The sequence below is a fragment of the Dermacentor variabilis genome, chromosome 11 (genome assembly GCF_050947875.1).
Source record: "Dermacentor variabilis isolate Ectoservices chromosome 11, ASM5094787v1, whole genome shotgun sequence".
NCBI classification, from domain to species: Eukaryota; Metazoa; Arthropoda; class Arachnida; order Ixodida; family Ixodidae; genus Dermacentor; species Dermacentor variabilis.
Window position 1 is genome coordinate 17395961 of NC_134578.1, and position 16905 is coordinate 17412865.

Sequence of the window (16905 nt, forward strand, 5' to 3'; positions counted from 1 at the left end):
CTGGGAGCCCCTTGCGCCTGACTCACATTAGGGCCGGCCCCCTGTTTGCGCTGCGGATCGCCTCCGCCACTGGCCTGTTGACTCGCCTTCACCACTCGACAGAGGGAAGAAGAGCGTGAAAAGCTAAGAGATAGAGAGAGAGGGAGGAAACACGGAGAGACCGGCGCTTAAGCCGCTTGTTGCCCGGGCGACGCCGCGGCCGCCCCGAAACGTCGCTAATTTATCGAGCGCGGAGCAGCGACGAGCGCCTCTCACAGGCTTCGGCTAAAGGCCAAAGCCAAAGGCAGCTCGTCGACGACGCTGCGGCGGCGCGGGATAACCTTCTTCCACTCTGCCTCGTTCCTCTCCTCCGCGCGCATCAACATGGCGTCGTCGTTGGTCGGCGACGAGCTGCGTCGTCCGCCAGGGGGCTAGGCGATCGATGGCAGCTCCCTCTCTCATCGGCCCGCGTGAGAGCCGCGCCATCTGTTGAACCCGGAGTCCGAGGCCGGTCGTTCTGCATTAGAAGATAGAAGGAAGGGAGGAGGGGTGGGGGGGGTAAGCGTGGAGAAAACTCGCGGGCCCACTCCAAAATGAGGTGGGGGCGTTTCGTCGGGCGCCCGCGAGAGAGAGTCAAGTGTGCGCATTTGCATGGCGGGGCGCCCCCTGTTGAAGAAGAGAGGCGCTAGAGAGGGTGCCCCCCTTATTTTTTTCGAGGGCTCGCGGATATGTAGGGATGGGTGGTGGGGAAGGTTTCGGGCCTCGTACGAGGCCTCGTCCCGAAATGGGCTTCCCGTGTCGTGGCGTCTGTCGCCGCAGCTGTCTCCATTCCAACGCCCGCGGCGATGGGGGTGCCCTACGGGACAGTAAACCCCCACTACCCACATTGCGGGCGCTGGCGCCGCGGCGACGCACTCTCGCGTGCCAGAGCTCCCGTGGCGCTCGAGTCGCCGAGAGGGGGGGGGGGGGCGCTGGCGTCGCCGGTCGACTTCGTCGTCGTCGGTGGTGGCGTTGCCCGGCGTCCGCTACCAACCCGCTACTATTGCTGCTGCTTGCTTTGCTGTGCGGGCCGCGCTGCCACTGCGCATCCTCGCCATCGATTTCGAACCGCCGGTTCTTTTCAGCGTCGTCGTCACCCTGCCCTCTCGCTCATGCGCACACCGCACGCAGCCTCGATTCTTCACTCTGTTGCGATGTTTGCTCCCCACAGGAAGCCGGCGGCCTGCCAGCGGATGGCGCGCTGTGCGGTCCGGACCCAAATGTCATACACTGCCCGAGGACGGGGTACAAAGCCCTCCCGCGCGCACGCAGAGTTTATCGACGGGCAGCTACAGCGTTGGCTTTTGCCGCAGAAGCGGCGGTTCGCGCCTTTTAAATGAACTCTCCGCGCGCGCTCCTCCGGAAGCGAATCTCCGATGGATTTTGGGAGAGAGGGCGAGTGAGGCGTCTGGCACGTTCGAACGCAATGGCTTTCTGCTGGCCCGCCTTCGTGCGCTTGTTTGAGAGAAGGCTGGCAACGATGAGTGGAAAGTACCGCACGGTCGGCGCGGACGGGCAAACGCGAGTTTCTGTATGCATTGCGTTTATACGAACTTTACGGCACTAGATGACCTCGCGGTCCAAGCGGCTGCAGCGGACACGCTCGCGATCCTGTGGCCTGACGGTTTGCACCTGTTCCTGGCGCGGTGGTTCACGGTTGTTTGCGCATAAGCAATAACAGGTGTGAATCAAGCAGAAAGACCTACCCATGTATCAGTGAAAACGTTGCCGCTGCGGTCGACACTTAAACAGATTGACCGGCAATTTTCAACATTAAAACAGAAAAAAAGAGAAACAAGAACTCACATTATGCGAAAGGGGGTCTACCAGTAGCGCTGTGCTGACCAGAGTGGTAGTGCGGTACGAAAACGTTATTTGAGGCGCAATTAACGAAAACTAAAGGTGTCTTCTTGAGACTCCCGTGCATGTAGATGGTGCGTGACGTCATATGTGCCTTCAGTCACAATTGTTTTCGTCAGTTGTACTGGGCTTTCCTGTAGCGTTTTCACACCTTTTCTGGACTTCAAGCCTTTTAGACAATGTGCAGGGTTCGATTTTTCCTGGCTAAACCACCCCGGAGCCTTAGCGGCTCTGGCGTTCCGCGGATAAACACGAGGTCGCGTGTTCGACCCTTTGCCATGGCAGCCGCCATTTCGACAAGAGCAAAATGAACAAAAATACTTGTGTGCTTAGATTTAGATGCACGCTAAACAAGCTCAGGTGGTGAAAAATGATTACGGAGTGCCCCACTGCAACGTGCCTCATAATTATATCGTGTTTTCTTTTGGCGCGTCTTTTCTTCCCTTAAACCCCTTCCCCTGTGTAGGGTAGCAAACCGGACGAGTGTCTGGTTGACCTCCTTGCCTTTTCTTCCTTCTTTTTCATCCTCCTCCTCCCTTTTGGTGCGTAAGAACCCGAATCTTTTTTTTTCTGGCAGGGATCTACAAGAACACACGGATCACCGAACCACCTATGACGTCATATTGCGTCGCCAATCCATATAGTGTCACATGGTGACGCCCGAAAGAATAACTGTCGGTTGCTTTTAACATAGGACGCTTTAAATGCGGGAACGTTTAAAATCCACAGTCCACAAAAAGTTATTAATTCAATTTTAATTAATTGGGCTGCTGACAGCGATGATTAACATTTCACTTCGTGCTCCCCTGGCCACATAACTTATTTGCACAGGTGGTCTTCACGTGCCTCTCAGTGCCTAATTTTAAGAAAACCGTAAAGCTTAATTTGGACACCCTGTATATACGAGTGACTGAAGAAATGCTTGCGCACTATCTTGCAAGTTCCACTAAGGAGTTTCTGTAGTAATTTCTTTGAATACGATTTGTGGTAAGGGTCCATGTCGGAGTCAGCGCAATCAAAGGCTTGTGCGAGCCAATCTTGATAATGCTATCGCATCACCATCGCTCAGCTGCAACATGAGCACCTGCGAGTTTTCTTTCTTTCTTTCTCTATTTTTTTTACCATCGCCATTCGTATTATTTTATTTGCTCCTTTTCTTTCTGTACTGGAAAAATGAAATTGACTTTGACTTGACTTGGCTCGACTTCACACAATTTCACGGATCTTCGAGTCCTCGCCGCTCAAGCTCTACGTTCTGTACAAGGGAGCCATCCGCGAACGCCATCTGTAATCCCAATTCATGTCCAGTTGCGCGTGGTCCCTCTTCGCATTCACGTTAAGGGTGCTCTACTAATCAAGGGGCGAGCTATACCGGCCCAGTGGTCGACCACTCCCCTGATTAATTGTGCGCAGCTAAGCGGAAGAATAGGTGCCTCTGCGATGTTCCGCTAAGGAGTCGTACTAGATGGCTGCTGTAAAAAAAAAGCGAGAGAGAAAGAGAGAGAGAGAACCGTGAGAGAGAAAAGACGGCTTGGGTACTGTACGCAAGGTCCTCGAACGCACACTCGATGAATATAAGGTACAGAGCGATAAAGAAATGCACTACCGCGTACAAAAGCGCAAACAAGCGCCGAGGACCCGGGGGTGCGGATCAGCGGGCGTTTTTGGGCGGGGAGTAACAGTGTGCCATCTGACAGACCAACAGCGCGACCACGCCTGGACCGGAGAGCCGTCGATGTTTCTGGTCGCTGCCCCTGAAAAGCGCGCTTTTGCGCTGCGCTCCTCGCCTCTGCGGTGAAGCACCGCGGAGGGTCGCGACAGCGCGGCGCGTCACTGCCCAGACGGGGGACCGCTGGCTGCTCTTGAGAGTCTTCGGCGCCGACGCCAGCGTTAGTACACCGCACCCACGTGACCCCGCCGAAGGGTGACGCTCTCGAAGCCCCGGCCGCGCCGTGTGCGCCTGTTTGGTCGCCCCAACCGCACGAACTCGGCGGACGCAACGAAGCAAGCCAAACAACTAAAGGATAGGGGGCGCTTAGGTCGTATGGCTGCCTGTGGTCCAGGTACGGTGTGCCTCTAGAGGGCGCTGTACGTAAGGGGTGAAAGCAGTGGGAAGGGGGGAGGGCTATAATATGCAAGTCAGACTTTGGGCCCACTGACGAGGTTGCGTAAGGATGTAACAACACGTAAATGGTTGACTGTCAGCGTTCTTTAAAAAAAAAAAGAAATTGCCTATGCTTGTTAGAGCTTGGCAGAATCTCGTCGGGGAAGTTCGCCTGTTTAACCTTTATACGTACGCCACGTTGCGCCTGCTTTAGGAGATAAAGCAGCCCACTGAGTGCAACTGCATGGGGAACAGCAGATGTCCTGGCGAGGGACAGGGTCTAGATGATACTGGGCTGGGCTTCGTTATTTGTCATTTTAATGAGCACGATAGCATCCGTGCTTGAATGTGCACTTTGGTGTATTCGAGTTTCTGGCGCTATTTCCTTTCTGACAAGACTTCCCAGTCGCCAGGTAATGCACGTGCGTTACATGGCCATCGACCGACAACGACTCAGATGTCAGCCTCCCCTCTTCGCCCCCCCCCCCGTAAAAGCAAAGTTAAGCGTTTTTAGCTTTCATGAACTTTAAACATAAATTTCAACGATTGATTGCAATTCATCATGGTCCTGGATATGATTCATGCTCTTGCTGTACAGACGGCCACAAAAGTTCACGGAACACGGTTGCTGCGACGAATGTGTATTACTACTGAGTTAAGGCATGTAGCTTACTGTAACTGCATTACGTATCGGAACTTTAAATTTGGGGCTACGTGCCCGTGCTTCGATGTAATTCAGCTTTCTTTTTTTTTTTCGCAAATCCCGTATTCTGCAAGATATTGTGGACGACTGTGTGCAATTCAATATGCGGCCGCGAGCTGCATTCTCAATCGGTAACCCAGACATTTAGACCACACATAATTTCCGGAAGGTCAATAAGCGTCCCTACCGCGAAGACTTGGTGAATGCGCTGCGTGGTTTTCTTCAAGTTGATTCATTACGCGTTTACTGATACAAATGGGATGGAATTTTCAATACGGCATAGCATACAGTGGGCGCATTCCGACAGCGACAGTGACTTCAGTAATTACCATAGATTTAAGACACTTAGCACAGTTAGAGTTGCTAGTCCAATCTTGCTGATCAAGTGCTTCTCTCTTTCAAAGCAAAATATTTTAATCATGTAGCGATTGCACTATAGGAACAATTAAAAGGCTATCTTTAGACGAGGCCATTGCCGCTAGGTGAGAAGCAATTATATCGTTGAATAGATGGATGTCTAATTTCATTACCACCTTTGGAACCGGGTTATATACTGCGAGTTTGGTAGCTCATGCCACCAAGCTCGCTATTACTACTTTTCCTAGGCGATTACTATCGCCCCTTAAGATCCGCGATTCTTGTTAACAAACGATCGTTCCATGTGGCAGAGCGCCATCAAGCGTGCTTTAGTGGAAATATCCCTTTTCCGCATCGTGACCGTTTAATTTCGCACGAGAGAGGCAAGTAAATCGAGCCTATACGGACGAAAGGCATATAGGCAACCGTAATCTGCGGACTTTAAAGACCGCACACAATTCATTCGCTGAATACTAATCGGCGTCTTCCTCGTCGTACGGGGCTACCACACGAGACGACCTAAATCATGGCAGAGCAGGGACCGCCTACCGCGACAGGAGACGCTTGTGCCGAGCACAGTCGGTGGGCGATGCTTTATCTACTTGCATTGGAAACGAGATATCTGGCGCTGATACGGCAACGAGCCGGCTTCGTGTGCACACGGCACGCATCTGTGGCCCAGCCGTACTACGTTGCGCGTCGCGCTTATTTGTTCGTTCTTCGCTTAGTTTCGTTTTCGGGGCTATCCACTGGCTCCACTCCGGCTGCATACGAAAATGAGCGAGCACTCGTTCGTGAATGCCGTCGACGTTCCCGAAAGGAGCAACTCCGCGGTCGTTTATTCCGCCGCGTTACCTACGCGCGTTAAACGCCCAACATGGTTGATTAATACTCCAACTACTACTGAACTGCTTTCACTACTTAATGGGGAAAGTAGTGCACAAGAAGTAGTAATAGTATAGTAGCAATACTACTGGCTGATATTGCTATATTCTTCCTGTCAAACGTATATATATATATATATATATATATATATATATATATATATATATATATATATATATATATATATATATATATATATATAGGGTGTCCCAGCTAAGGTTCGTCAAGCTAGTTAACGAAAAAAAATGTATTAAAATAACATGATGCAAGATACGATCATAACACCCACGGTGTTTAGTCATCAGAAGTATGATGATCTAACACCGTTGGTCTTAAGATTACATCTTGCATCGTGCTTCTTTCCATGTTTTTTTTTTCGTTGAACAGCTTAGCTGGGTCACACGGTATAATGTGGCTTTGGCAGGCCTGAGGAATGTACTATGTCTTTTTAATTATAAACGTTACCATTATTATTATTATTATTATTATTATTATTATTATTATTATTGTTGTTGTTGTTGTTGTTGTAGCAGTATTAATACTACTGCGATAACTGCTACTACTTCTTCGCACATCTTTATTACAGTGCTACCACTACTGAAGCTGTTGCGAATACTATAAGGACATCTTTCACTGCTCTTTTCCTGCGAGAGGATAATGAACAAAATATCTAAATCATCCTCTTCCGGCATCAACGCCTGTCGACAACCTAGAAACATCATTGTAAAATGGATGGGGGAGGGTGTAACAAAAAGTGAGATAAGCTATTAAAGAGGACACCAGCGAATAAGTGCTTTTGAAAGTATAAACGCAGACAAGAGAGCTAGGACATGAACCAATTAGTCCAGTTTTTCAAATCATAATGCTAATGTTTCGGAATGCGTATATAATTTTGAATATTTTCATGCTATGTAACGTGTATAATGTCATGATGTAATGTTTGTGCTATGCGACGCACTTAATCTCATGCAATGTTTAACGCTTAAACGAATCGGCCTGTGGTGGCTGCGCATGGCTATCCGCTCGGCTGAGCCCATACACGGCCCAAGCGCCATATCTTCGAGTTAAATTGAACCGCGGTGGGTGCAAAGACTGAGGGCGAGCCGAGATGGCTGGTGTCTCTGTGCGCGCTGTGTTCTCACGCGCCTGGAGTGTTGGAGGTCGCGTAACCTTAACTCTCCGAGACGTGGTGACGAGACGCCGACGAGCTGTGACGTCACAGCTTCTCACAACGGAGTCCAAAGACAACGAACGCCACGCGAAACTTTATTGAATTTCGTTTTAACTTTGGACTGCCAAATTGGGGGTGCGGCTCTTACAAGAATTCGGGCTTTAGTCGAGTATTTACGGCAATTCTCGGGTAGCCGTTCTGTCCGCCCTTCTTCACTGGGAGGATCGGGAGCGTGTAATTAAAGGTTGGTGTTTTACGTGTGTAAATGAAGATCTGATTATGAGCCCCGCCCGCAATGGGAGATTTTGTAATAATTTTGCAAAACCTGAGGCCATTTAACGTGCGACTAAATTGAAGTGTGCGAGCGTTTTCTTTTCTCTCTCTCTCTCTCTCTCTCTCTCTTATTTTTTCTCATTTCGGCGCCATTTCAAGATGCTGCTGCTGTGGCTGGGATCTGACCCGCGACTTCGAGCTGCCACTTGAGGCGCACAACCATTTGATTGTGTTCGCTTGCTGCAGTTGTGCGATTGCTGTCATCAGCGACACAGGGTGACTATCTATCGCCATACCATTTTTGAAACGAGGTAGACTAACGACTTTTTTACAGTGCCGCATAATCGAGCAAGAATTTTTTTGCGAGTATGTGTAAAGTGGGCCCTCCTGTGAGTCTTTCTTTTTTTTAACTGCGAAAGCATTATATGCCCCATTACGCGAAAACCCGTGGGCGTAGTCGGCGGCGTGACCGAGCGATGGTACCGAAAATGGCCGACGGCGCAGGAAGTAATAACACGTAAAAAATGCTCACATGGACGTCAAATTTGTCAGGCAGGTTCCTGTAAGGCGTGAGAGTAAATTGAAGGCATTGAAAAGAAAATTCCGTGCGTTTCGTTGCGGGTGGGAATCGAACACGCTTCCCCGACGCCACGGCGAATCCACGCTTTCGCTGTCTAAAGAAAGGTGTGCCTAGAGTGAGCGTAATTGGGCATATGACGGCTGTCAGGATTGGGGGCTGAATCCCATCGCTCGTGATCCGTTGTCAAAATTGGAGTAGGGCATGAATTCGAAGGTAGCTGGCCCATTCCGTCGTACAACTTATCCACGCTGAGGACGTTGATGAAGGGAAGGACTGGTTCTCATCGAGAACGAGGAGTATGGGTTTATTTACAGTATTTATATCAGTCTAACATGACTGCTTGAGAAAGTACATCAGTCTAACATAACTCCTTAAGAAAGTGTGTCGAGCATCCGCACAACAGCAGTTTTCAAACACTCGGTCCTCCCGCGATACGAGGTGACGCGAACGTTCGTTTAGTCCCCGTAAACTATAGCCGCCTCTCCGCGGGACGGTTTACACACACACATGCACACACACACACGTGTTCACGGTCCGAAACCGACACCACACGAATTTTGTAGAACTCGGAGCCCCCCCGGGTAGCGTGCCCGGGTAGCAGATCAGGTACGCGTTGTCGTGTTGCGCACAAAGCCTGCTTCGTCGAACTCCTTCAGTCACAACGGCGACGAGGCTAGAGCGTAACGGTGGCGGTTTCAGCACAAAGCCTGCTTCGTCAAACGCATCCTAGCTGAAGCGACGTAGAGTGGAGGACGTGCGTATTGTTCCTGACACAAAGTCGACTTAGTCACGCCGTGGCTAGAGGTTGGCGGCGGCATTCCAAGATGAGGTTGCCACCGCTGGCGTAAATGGCTGGCAAACTTGCACTGCAGCTGGCCGTTCTTAACACGGCGCAGCCAATGGGGAGGGGGTAGCGCTTCGCCATGAGTGTATAATATGATCGCGTTCGTGGCGTTCCGAAATCTATAAACGCTATAACGCTTTCGCACTCCCACACTTTAAGCAGTCTTAAGTGTCTTCTACCGAATTTGTTGAACAAAGCTCTCGCCCCTCCCGCCTCCCCCTCCCCCCTTTTGCCCCCAAGAAAGCGGAAGCACGAAGGCTTTCCGCAAATTACTTCGAGAATTTAACGTCCTCATGGCTCTGACTCCCTTGGCTACCAAGAAGCAATGCATTTTTACCGTTCTAATTAGACAGCTTAATTAACTACTGCGGTGACTTAGCAAAGCAGACAGCTGTGCAGCATTCCGCGACGGTAAAGGCTACGCCGTTAAACAGGGAGCGATATACATCGTCCTTCCACTCTATGACGGTAGATAGCATTTTGCTCGAAAAGTGTATACACATCTCGCGCATGCGCAGCGACATTCTCGCACATGGTCCCTTCTTCACTCAAGTTCCCGGCATGCGTCACCGGCAACCGGCATTCTTGGCAGCCTACCGCGAGCAGACGACGTCCGCTGCTGCTGGCTGGTCCCTTGCGCCATGTTCTTCGACTGTTACAGTTCGCTCATGACGACCGCCCTCGGTCCCTGGACTTACTACCCTTAGTCAAGCGCTAAACTACCGAAATCTACGGGCGGGCAGCGGTCAGCACGCAAGAATGCCGTCAGCCAAAACCTAAGGCTTGTTCGGTCTGCGCCTCCCCCTCCCCCCTCCCTCCGCGCCGACGTCGTCCATGGACCGACTGACCGAAACGGAGAGCGCTGTCGCTGACTGGACACCTGTGTCTTCTTTCCCCGAACAACCGTCGGCAAACCTGAGCGATTGCAGGACGCCGTCGACGAGTTACGGCATCGATTACGGACCATTTACGCACGATGACGTTTTCTGGGCGTCCGCGGACACCCATTGGGCGGTAGACTGGCAGACCGCCGCGGAAGAGGAGTCTGTTGCTCAGGTGTTGAGCCCTCCGTCACCATGGATGCACCCAAGTTCTGACAGAAATGGTGAGCGCTGTCGCTGACTCGTCTTCACTAACACTCCTCGCTGCACGATCGATAACCACGGGGAGCGTGCGGTGTGTGCCGCCGCGGCGTATTTCGCCGTCGATCGCGTGAGTTATTCGCCGCGGCTCCCAGACACGCACCCGCAGCCTCGATCGCTGTTTCGGGAGTTCCTGTCAAGGGGCATCGCCTTAATCTGCACAGCCCGGACGCGTACGAGCTGGACGACTATGGGTCTCCGTAATTATTTGCGTCGTTGCGCCAGGCACAGCGACGCGTGTTCCGTACGTGTCGCCCCGTCGGCTTGGTGTCCACGTCCTCAAACGCCTTACTCGTTCTTCAGCAACCGGCTATAGAGCACGCGCTTACATTGCGAAGTATGGAGAAACATTTTCCCGTCGTAAGCGATGATACCACGCCTATTTATTTACTGTCGCTGTTAGCCTGAGTTAAAGACCGTTGTAGGATTGGGAACTCAATGTATGTTGAACTTGCGACCACGCCAGAACATGTAGTGAACACTAGGGAATTTCGACCAAACACAATAAAAAAGTAAAACAAAACACTTGTTGCTGGGCAAGGTTGGTGCATGTTTATGATACGTTATTCTTATCGGCACGAAATACGGCGCGTGCGAGTTGTAGATATGTTTTTCGCTTGGTTGTAAAGAAAAAGAAGTACAAACAAGAGGTATTGCTACTTTGTGAATAAACTCCGACGCCGTACTGTTGAAAAGGCCTCATTGGACTTATACAGCATCACCTCAAAGCAACGGAGTTTGGAACTGAGCCAGTCGGTCACACGAACAGTACAGACGACAGGAACTTGTTGGTTGCCTGCCGATACTAAGACGCACTATAGTATATGACATGGAATTGTATACCGCGGCATGAGCGAGAAACTATACCGATGCGTAAAGCATGACATGACATGACGAACTTTATTTGAGTCCTGAGCGACTGAGATCTTGGGGAGCCAAAACCGAAGGCTCCCGAAGATCAAGTCGGTGGCTCTGCCCGCGATGGGACCGGGAGATGAAGTCCCGCCGCAATGTCATGGGCCCTCTGGACAACCTGGAGTTGAATGTGGAGATTGCTGCTCTTGAGAGCTTCCTGCCATTGTTCTTTCGTGATGTGTGGACAGGCGTTAAGGGCTGGGCACAGCCAGAGCATGTGCTCAAAAGAGCATGAGTCATGGGCGTAAAGCAAAGAAAAAAAAAAGAGGTTTTGCTTAGCTGTACGCAATTTCACGACAACTTGAAAGAAAGTCGGTGCGCGCGTAGCGCGTGGGTTTATTAAATGCTTTTTTTTAGGCGGTAGCGTTATAGGCAGAGTATTGGGTGGTCCCGAAGGCAGTGCAGCCTATGCACAGTGTATCCAAGCGTTAGCTGTCGTGAGCGAAGAATGCGAGAAGTTGGGAAGCTGGCACGTGACACAGGCGCCCGGGACTTCAGAGAGTGACTTCGACTCTAGGGAAGCATGCACGGGATGGTGGCCTATAACGCACTATACAGCACTGGAGTTCTGTGCTGTAAGATACAGGTTAGGTCCCACCATTGGTCACGCTTTTTATTTGTAAGAGTATAGACGGACTTCACCCATATTTTTAGCCATCTAACAGAAAACTCAGCAGGTGTGCTGAGCTTACCTGAGCACGTCATGGTTTGCACGAAATCGGAAGCTTGTAAAAGGTACGAGCTATCGAAACGTCACACCGTCCTACTCTCTCTCCCTGTATCTTTCCTCTCGTCTTAACCACACCCCAGCTGCTGGTCGCCGCTATGGTGTCAGCAGATGTAGCTTCGCAGTTACGGTGCAACCAGCAGTAATTGTATCACTTTCCTTTTTTTTCCCTGTTATGCAAAAATAGGCAACCAATTCCTATTGCTATAATGTCATGCTACCTGCTGTGGTGGTGTAGTGGTTTTGGCGCTGCGTTGATATATGCCCCAGGCCGTATATCCCGGCTTCGGCGGCCCAGTTTCGATGGGGGCGAAATGCAAGGACGCCCATGTACTGCGCAATGGGTGCAAGTTAAAGAACCCCAGGTGATCCAAATTATTCCCCAGTCCCGCACTACGACGTGCCACATAATCATGTCGTGGTTATGGCGCGTAGAACTCAAGAATGTAATTTAATATTTGTACTGTCATGCCACTTACAAAGGATGTGACCGTCTCCAGTTCACCACCACGTAAACATCATCCAACGTCCTTATCGAGCATACGCACTGACACGCGTATGTATTGCTCATCAGTAAATCAAAACTGTATTGCACACTGTCTCAAAAAAGAATATGCATACAAAAATATTAGAACTTCAACAGCCTACCTGGCCCTTGCGCCACTAAGCAACACACATTCATTCAGCCTCAGCGGCTAGTAACAATCACGCTTTCAAGTGCACGGTGACGAGGTTCCACTAAAAAACTGCAAATAAGCCACTCGGTGTTTTCTGCGTTGCAATATCGTGGTCTCATCGAGCGTGCAACTTGAAAATTACTCCAGTTGCCCCCGAGATTATGGTACGTACTGAAGTTGGCCTCAATTTTTTCTGCTTGGTTAAATACATAAAACAAAGGATGCTTCATTCAATGTGACACGAACAAGTGCGAACATCGAATATAACATGTCATTTCAAGTAGAACTTTCGAGCAAATGCACAAATGAGAAGAGGCACATATGACAAAGAAGCTTCACGAAATATATATATATATTTATATATGTGTGTGTGTGTGTATACACATATACACTGTAAGCTTCGTAAACTTCACACAGGCACTTGTTGGTCCCTTAAGATGCACGAATATGTGAGGTCCCATTAATGGGTAGTGAAAGAGAGAGACTCCAGATTATTCTCGGATATCTCTATCTGAACAATGCTAAGCATCTCTTTAAGAGTATAATAAATGGTCGTTGCAAGATCACTTGTTGCAGCCTAAAAATAAACGCTATCTTTGCAACGGACGCCTCACAAACCGAAGGAAAATGTTGCATTGGCATTTTATATGTCGCTTTTGGCTGGCCGTTCTTGGCAGGATTTCCTGACTTGGTACAGGTAGATATATGGCTGCGTTTCCGGTGGTTATGTTGACCCTATGAAAAGTGATTTGATGAATCTCGACAGTGGTTAAAATAACGGATTCGGTATGTTTATTTTCAGCTCTCACTGCAAAAAGTGGTTCAGGCATTTCATGTATGCTTGATTATCCGTTACCCTCTCAATTTCTTTTTTATTTAAATGGATATCAGGAGAGGTTGGCGCCTTCATGGTTGCACCGGCTACTCCTTGTCACTTGGCAAAGGAAAGAAAGTTGCGTGAAAAGGCAGAATAACGACACAAAATGTGACACTCAGTAGAACACTGGATGAATAACTCTCGGTTAACCCTATAGTTAGTTTGATCTCAGTATCTGGCCACATAAGGGCCTAGTTATGAATAAAATAGCAGATGGCTCGGTGAGAGTGGTCCTTAGTTCACGGTACAGTTCTCCAGATGCTTCCTGCGTCAGCTTTCATAACTGCTGCAAAGGTTCAGGAGGTGTGCAGTTATGCAAGTCTCTCGGTACCCACCATTAGCAAATATAACTGATTGCCAACGCCTCCCATTCTCTAGGAATAGAAATTTCTGCCGTAGTCCAAGAATTGAAGTCCTGTTCACTAATCCGTATATCAGTCTGTATATCATCTGCATAGAGCTGGTCATGCATTCTCGCCCTTGTACACGTTTTGTGGCAATGGTGAGAGGACGGACCACTTCGGCTTATCATGCCACCATTTCTCGTCACTTAAGAAAAATATTTTATAAGGACCATTTAACTGTATCGGTATCCCGGTATTCCCGGTATCCCATTCCCGGTATCCTGTGTTTGGGACTCTACTCTCTGGACATTGTCATAGGGATTTCTTGTCTGTGCAGCCGTGAAGAAGATTCTAACGGAATCAGGGCAATTTGGTTGCTGAATTCTTAAATATTTTATTTGACCTTTTCTCATCTGAGAAAAATATGTTATTTGTTGTTTCTTTCTAGGTTTGACAAATTATCTTGTTAACTCATCTTATTCTTGGCCACGCCACCGTAGTGGGTACGAACCATTAATAAAAGCCAAGGAGTCAAAATAGATTGCTATTGCAAGTAAGAAATTGTGCAGAAACTCCACTGGAGTTGCCTAAGTATGCGTAAGCATACCCACAAATTTCAGTTGGCCCACCCCCAAGTTCTAAGTTGGCCCACCCTCAAATTTCAGGTTGGCCCGCTCCCAAAGTTCAATTTGGCCCATTCCCAAATTTTATGTTGTCCCACCCCCAAATTTCATGTTGCCCCACCCCTAAATTTAAGCGGCACACCCCCAAGTTTCAAGTTCGGTGATGGCAGCGATGTGCATACTTATCTGGCCGCAGGCTTATCCTAACTAAATTAGTTGTTTTAAAACACCGAGGTAAAACTCTCGACTTGTTAATTTATTTAATAACCACTTGTAAATCTAGTTATCCGTGGGGTATAGAGATGAGGGTGAAATTTACGATAGAGGTCACAAAGTGTGGATTACATGCCTATAATAACTACCGAAAGGGGTGTATGTGAAAAGTAACTTTCGAAACCGAATTATTACTATTAGACTCAAATACCCAATCGAATAAGGTGATATGCGATTCGATATTCGAAAGTTTCTAATTTCTGCGCACCACTAGCTCCTTCAGGGGACAATTGAGAAGGGCTCTCTATAAATGTGAAACATTTATTCAACTTCATTCTAAGGCACTCGACGCCCCACTGGCAGAAAGTCAGTGAGGTAGTATGGTGCTTTGAGCATTTCTGGATGAGTCAATGTAGTTAGATCGTAATTAATTATGTGATCATTTTACAGTCGGCAAAGTTACGTTCTTGGGATGAAAAATTCAATGTGATGCTTGAAACACATGCAAAATTCCATTATTGACTGCATGCATTACGAACAAAAAAAAATTCTATCTTGCTGCCGGTAGACGGCACATCCTATCAAACTGACAGTACCTTGAGCAAAGTGGTCATCTGAAGCAGCACGAAGCACATTGGAGCTGAAACCAAGGCACGTTGATCATGCGGGTGGTTCAATTCACCCGAACCTCAGTGTCTTGGTGCTTTGTTTTTCCCTGCCACCACTCGACAGCACAGGCAAGGAAACAAGTCGCGTTCACAAATGTGACCACGGCACCTGAAGGAGCTAAAAAAGGCCCGTCAAGAACTGCGCCGGTGATTCCGGCGCGTGGAATGTGTCTCGTACACTACACGGCACTCATTGACGATTTTCACAGCCTTTGTTGGGCGCCCCCGTAATCGTTTCAAGAGTAACACCGTGTACACACTCTGCGGTCTTCATCCGATACTCTCGCCGCGAATCCAATCCACTGGCTCTTTCTGTTCCTATCACGTGATTACGCGGGGCTTGTAAAGAAGTAAAGTGGGGATGATCTCTTCCCCATTCAGTGTCCGCCACGGGAGCGGCTTTCCGTGAACCGACGTGCCGCATTATCAGCAGCTGTAGTACGTTGGTTAAGGCGATCACGCCGTGGGCTAAGACGATTAGGCGGGCTTTCTTTTTCTTCTTCTCCTTCCTCCCTTTCCGTACATACGCCGCCGATGCACAATGCAAAGACCGCTTTGGTCTCGCACGGTGTAAGCCGCTCGATCTCTTCGCGGCCTCGTGTTTTGAGCCGACGGAACCGGGGAGGTTACGTATACACGTTCAAGACCTTTTTTTTTCGTGAGCGCTCTGTTCTCGGCTGCAAATGCGCTGGCGCGGGTTCACTCCGTGGCGAGACTCCTACTCAGATTGGTCCGATATCAGGTCTCCGACCACGCGATGGGATTTTATCATTATAGTCTGTTTCGTCGTGCATCATTGCTGCATGTCGCCATTGCTGCGTGTTGCCCTCGCGTAATGCACCGTTCAGGGACCTTTGAGGTATAATAAATAAATAAATAAATAAATAAATAAATAAATAAATAAATAATTTTTTGTTCTGGCTGTTTTCTTAGCGTAATGTCACCTAAAATGTTTCTAGAAATAAGTCTGAGCTACGAGTAGGCCGGTTGAAACTACGCTAATGATGGGCACTACAAGTATTGGCCTTAACTTCGTCCTTCCGGTTTCGAACGGCGTCGTGTCTTCGCACACTGATCATTTTTCATCACGATATTCAGTTAAAAATGGAACAATTTGCAATAATTATGCATTTGCCCAGAAACTTCTTGCTTTCATTCGTAGTAATATATAATTTCTTGGAAATTTAGGAAGACGGGACGTAACGAATAACGCTAGTAGATAGTACGAAGCCATAAAATACGTAGATTAGACAAATATTCATGTACAGTCTAGCGCAATTTCAAGGTTATCGCGTGAGCGTCGACCAGCCTATATAGCGTCTACCAGCCTAGCGTCGACCGGCTTAGCGTCGGCCGACCTAGCGGCCCATTTCGGAACAGTGAAAAAAAAATCTAGCATTCGTCTCACCCTCGTAGGCTGTTCCATGCTACAACAATCCCTACATGTGCGGGTAAACAAGGTGCAATACACAGGCTAATCAAAAGTAGTTTGCCGAAAATCAGCGAAAGAGAAATGTAAGTAGCAGGTTCATAAAACTTCCGCAAGATGTCGCTATACTATGGCACGGCTGCTATAGTGCACGCCTGATTAAATCAAACAGGCTGGGTGATTTGTCACCACCCTGTTTCAAAGGGGATGCCATTAAATCATCATCAGCTGCTGCCGTCGATGACTGCATGCGGTGTTCGGTTATTCTGTTATCTAATAAAAAAGCTTTTCTTCATGTCTCTCTGATCAGAAGAACTTAGCCGATGGTCAGCCTAGGTACAATGTAAGCCGCAGGCTGAACAAACCGCCGCGAGAAGTCGCTATTATAGCGCTGGTACTTAGGACTTCAGTTTAGCGCAGGGAAGTCGGGGATTATTATATTTAAATTAGGGGACGGGTAATTACGTGGTATCGACTAAACAGCAAGTCACACCT

General features: G+C 48.7%; 1 protein-coding gene across 1 annotated transcript in view; it reads left to right on the forward strand.

Moving 5' to 3' along the window:
• Nucleotides 1-9584: 9584 nt before the first annotated feature.
• The window catches only part of LOC142564820 (homeobox protein OTX2-like), a 163020-nt gene continuing 155699 nt past the window's right edge, over nt 9585-16905 (forward strand). The window contains exon 1 of the mRNA XM_075675991.1: nt 9585-9900. Coding sequence (XP_075532106.1) covers nt 9630-9900 — 271 coding nt within the window. The 5' untranslated portion in view covers nt 9585-9629. The remainder of the gene's footprint in view (nt 9901-16905) is intronic.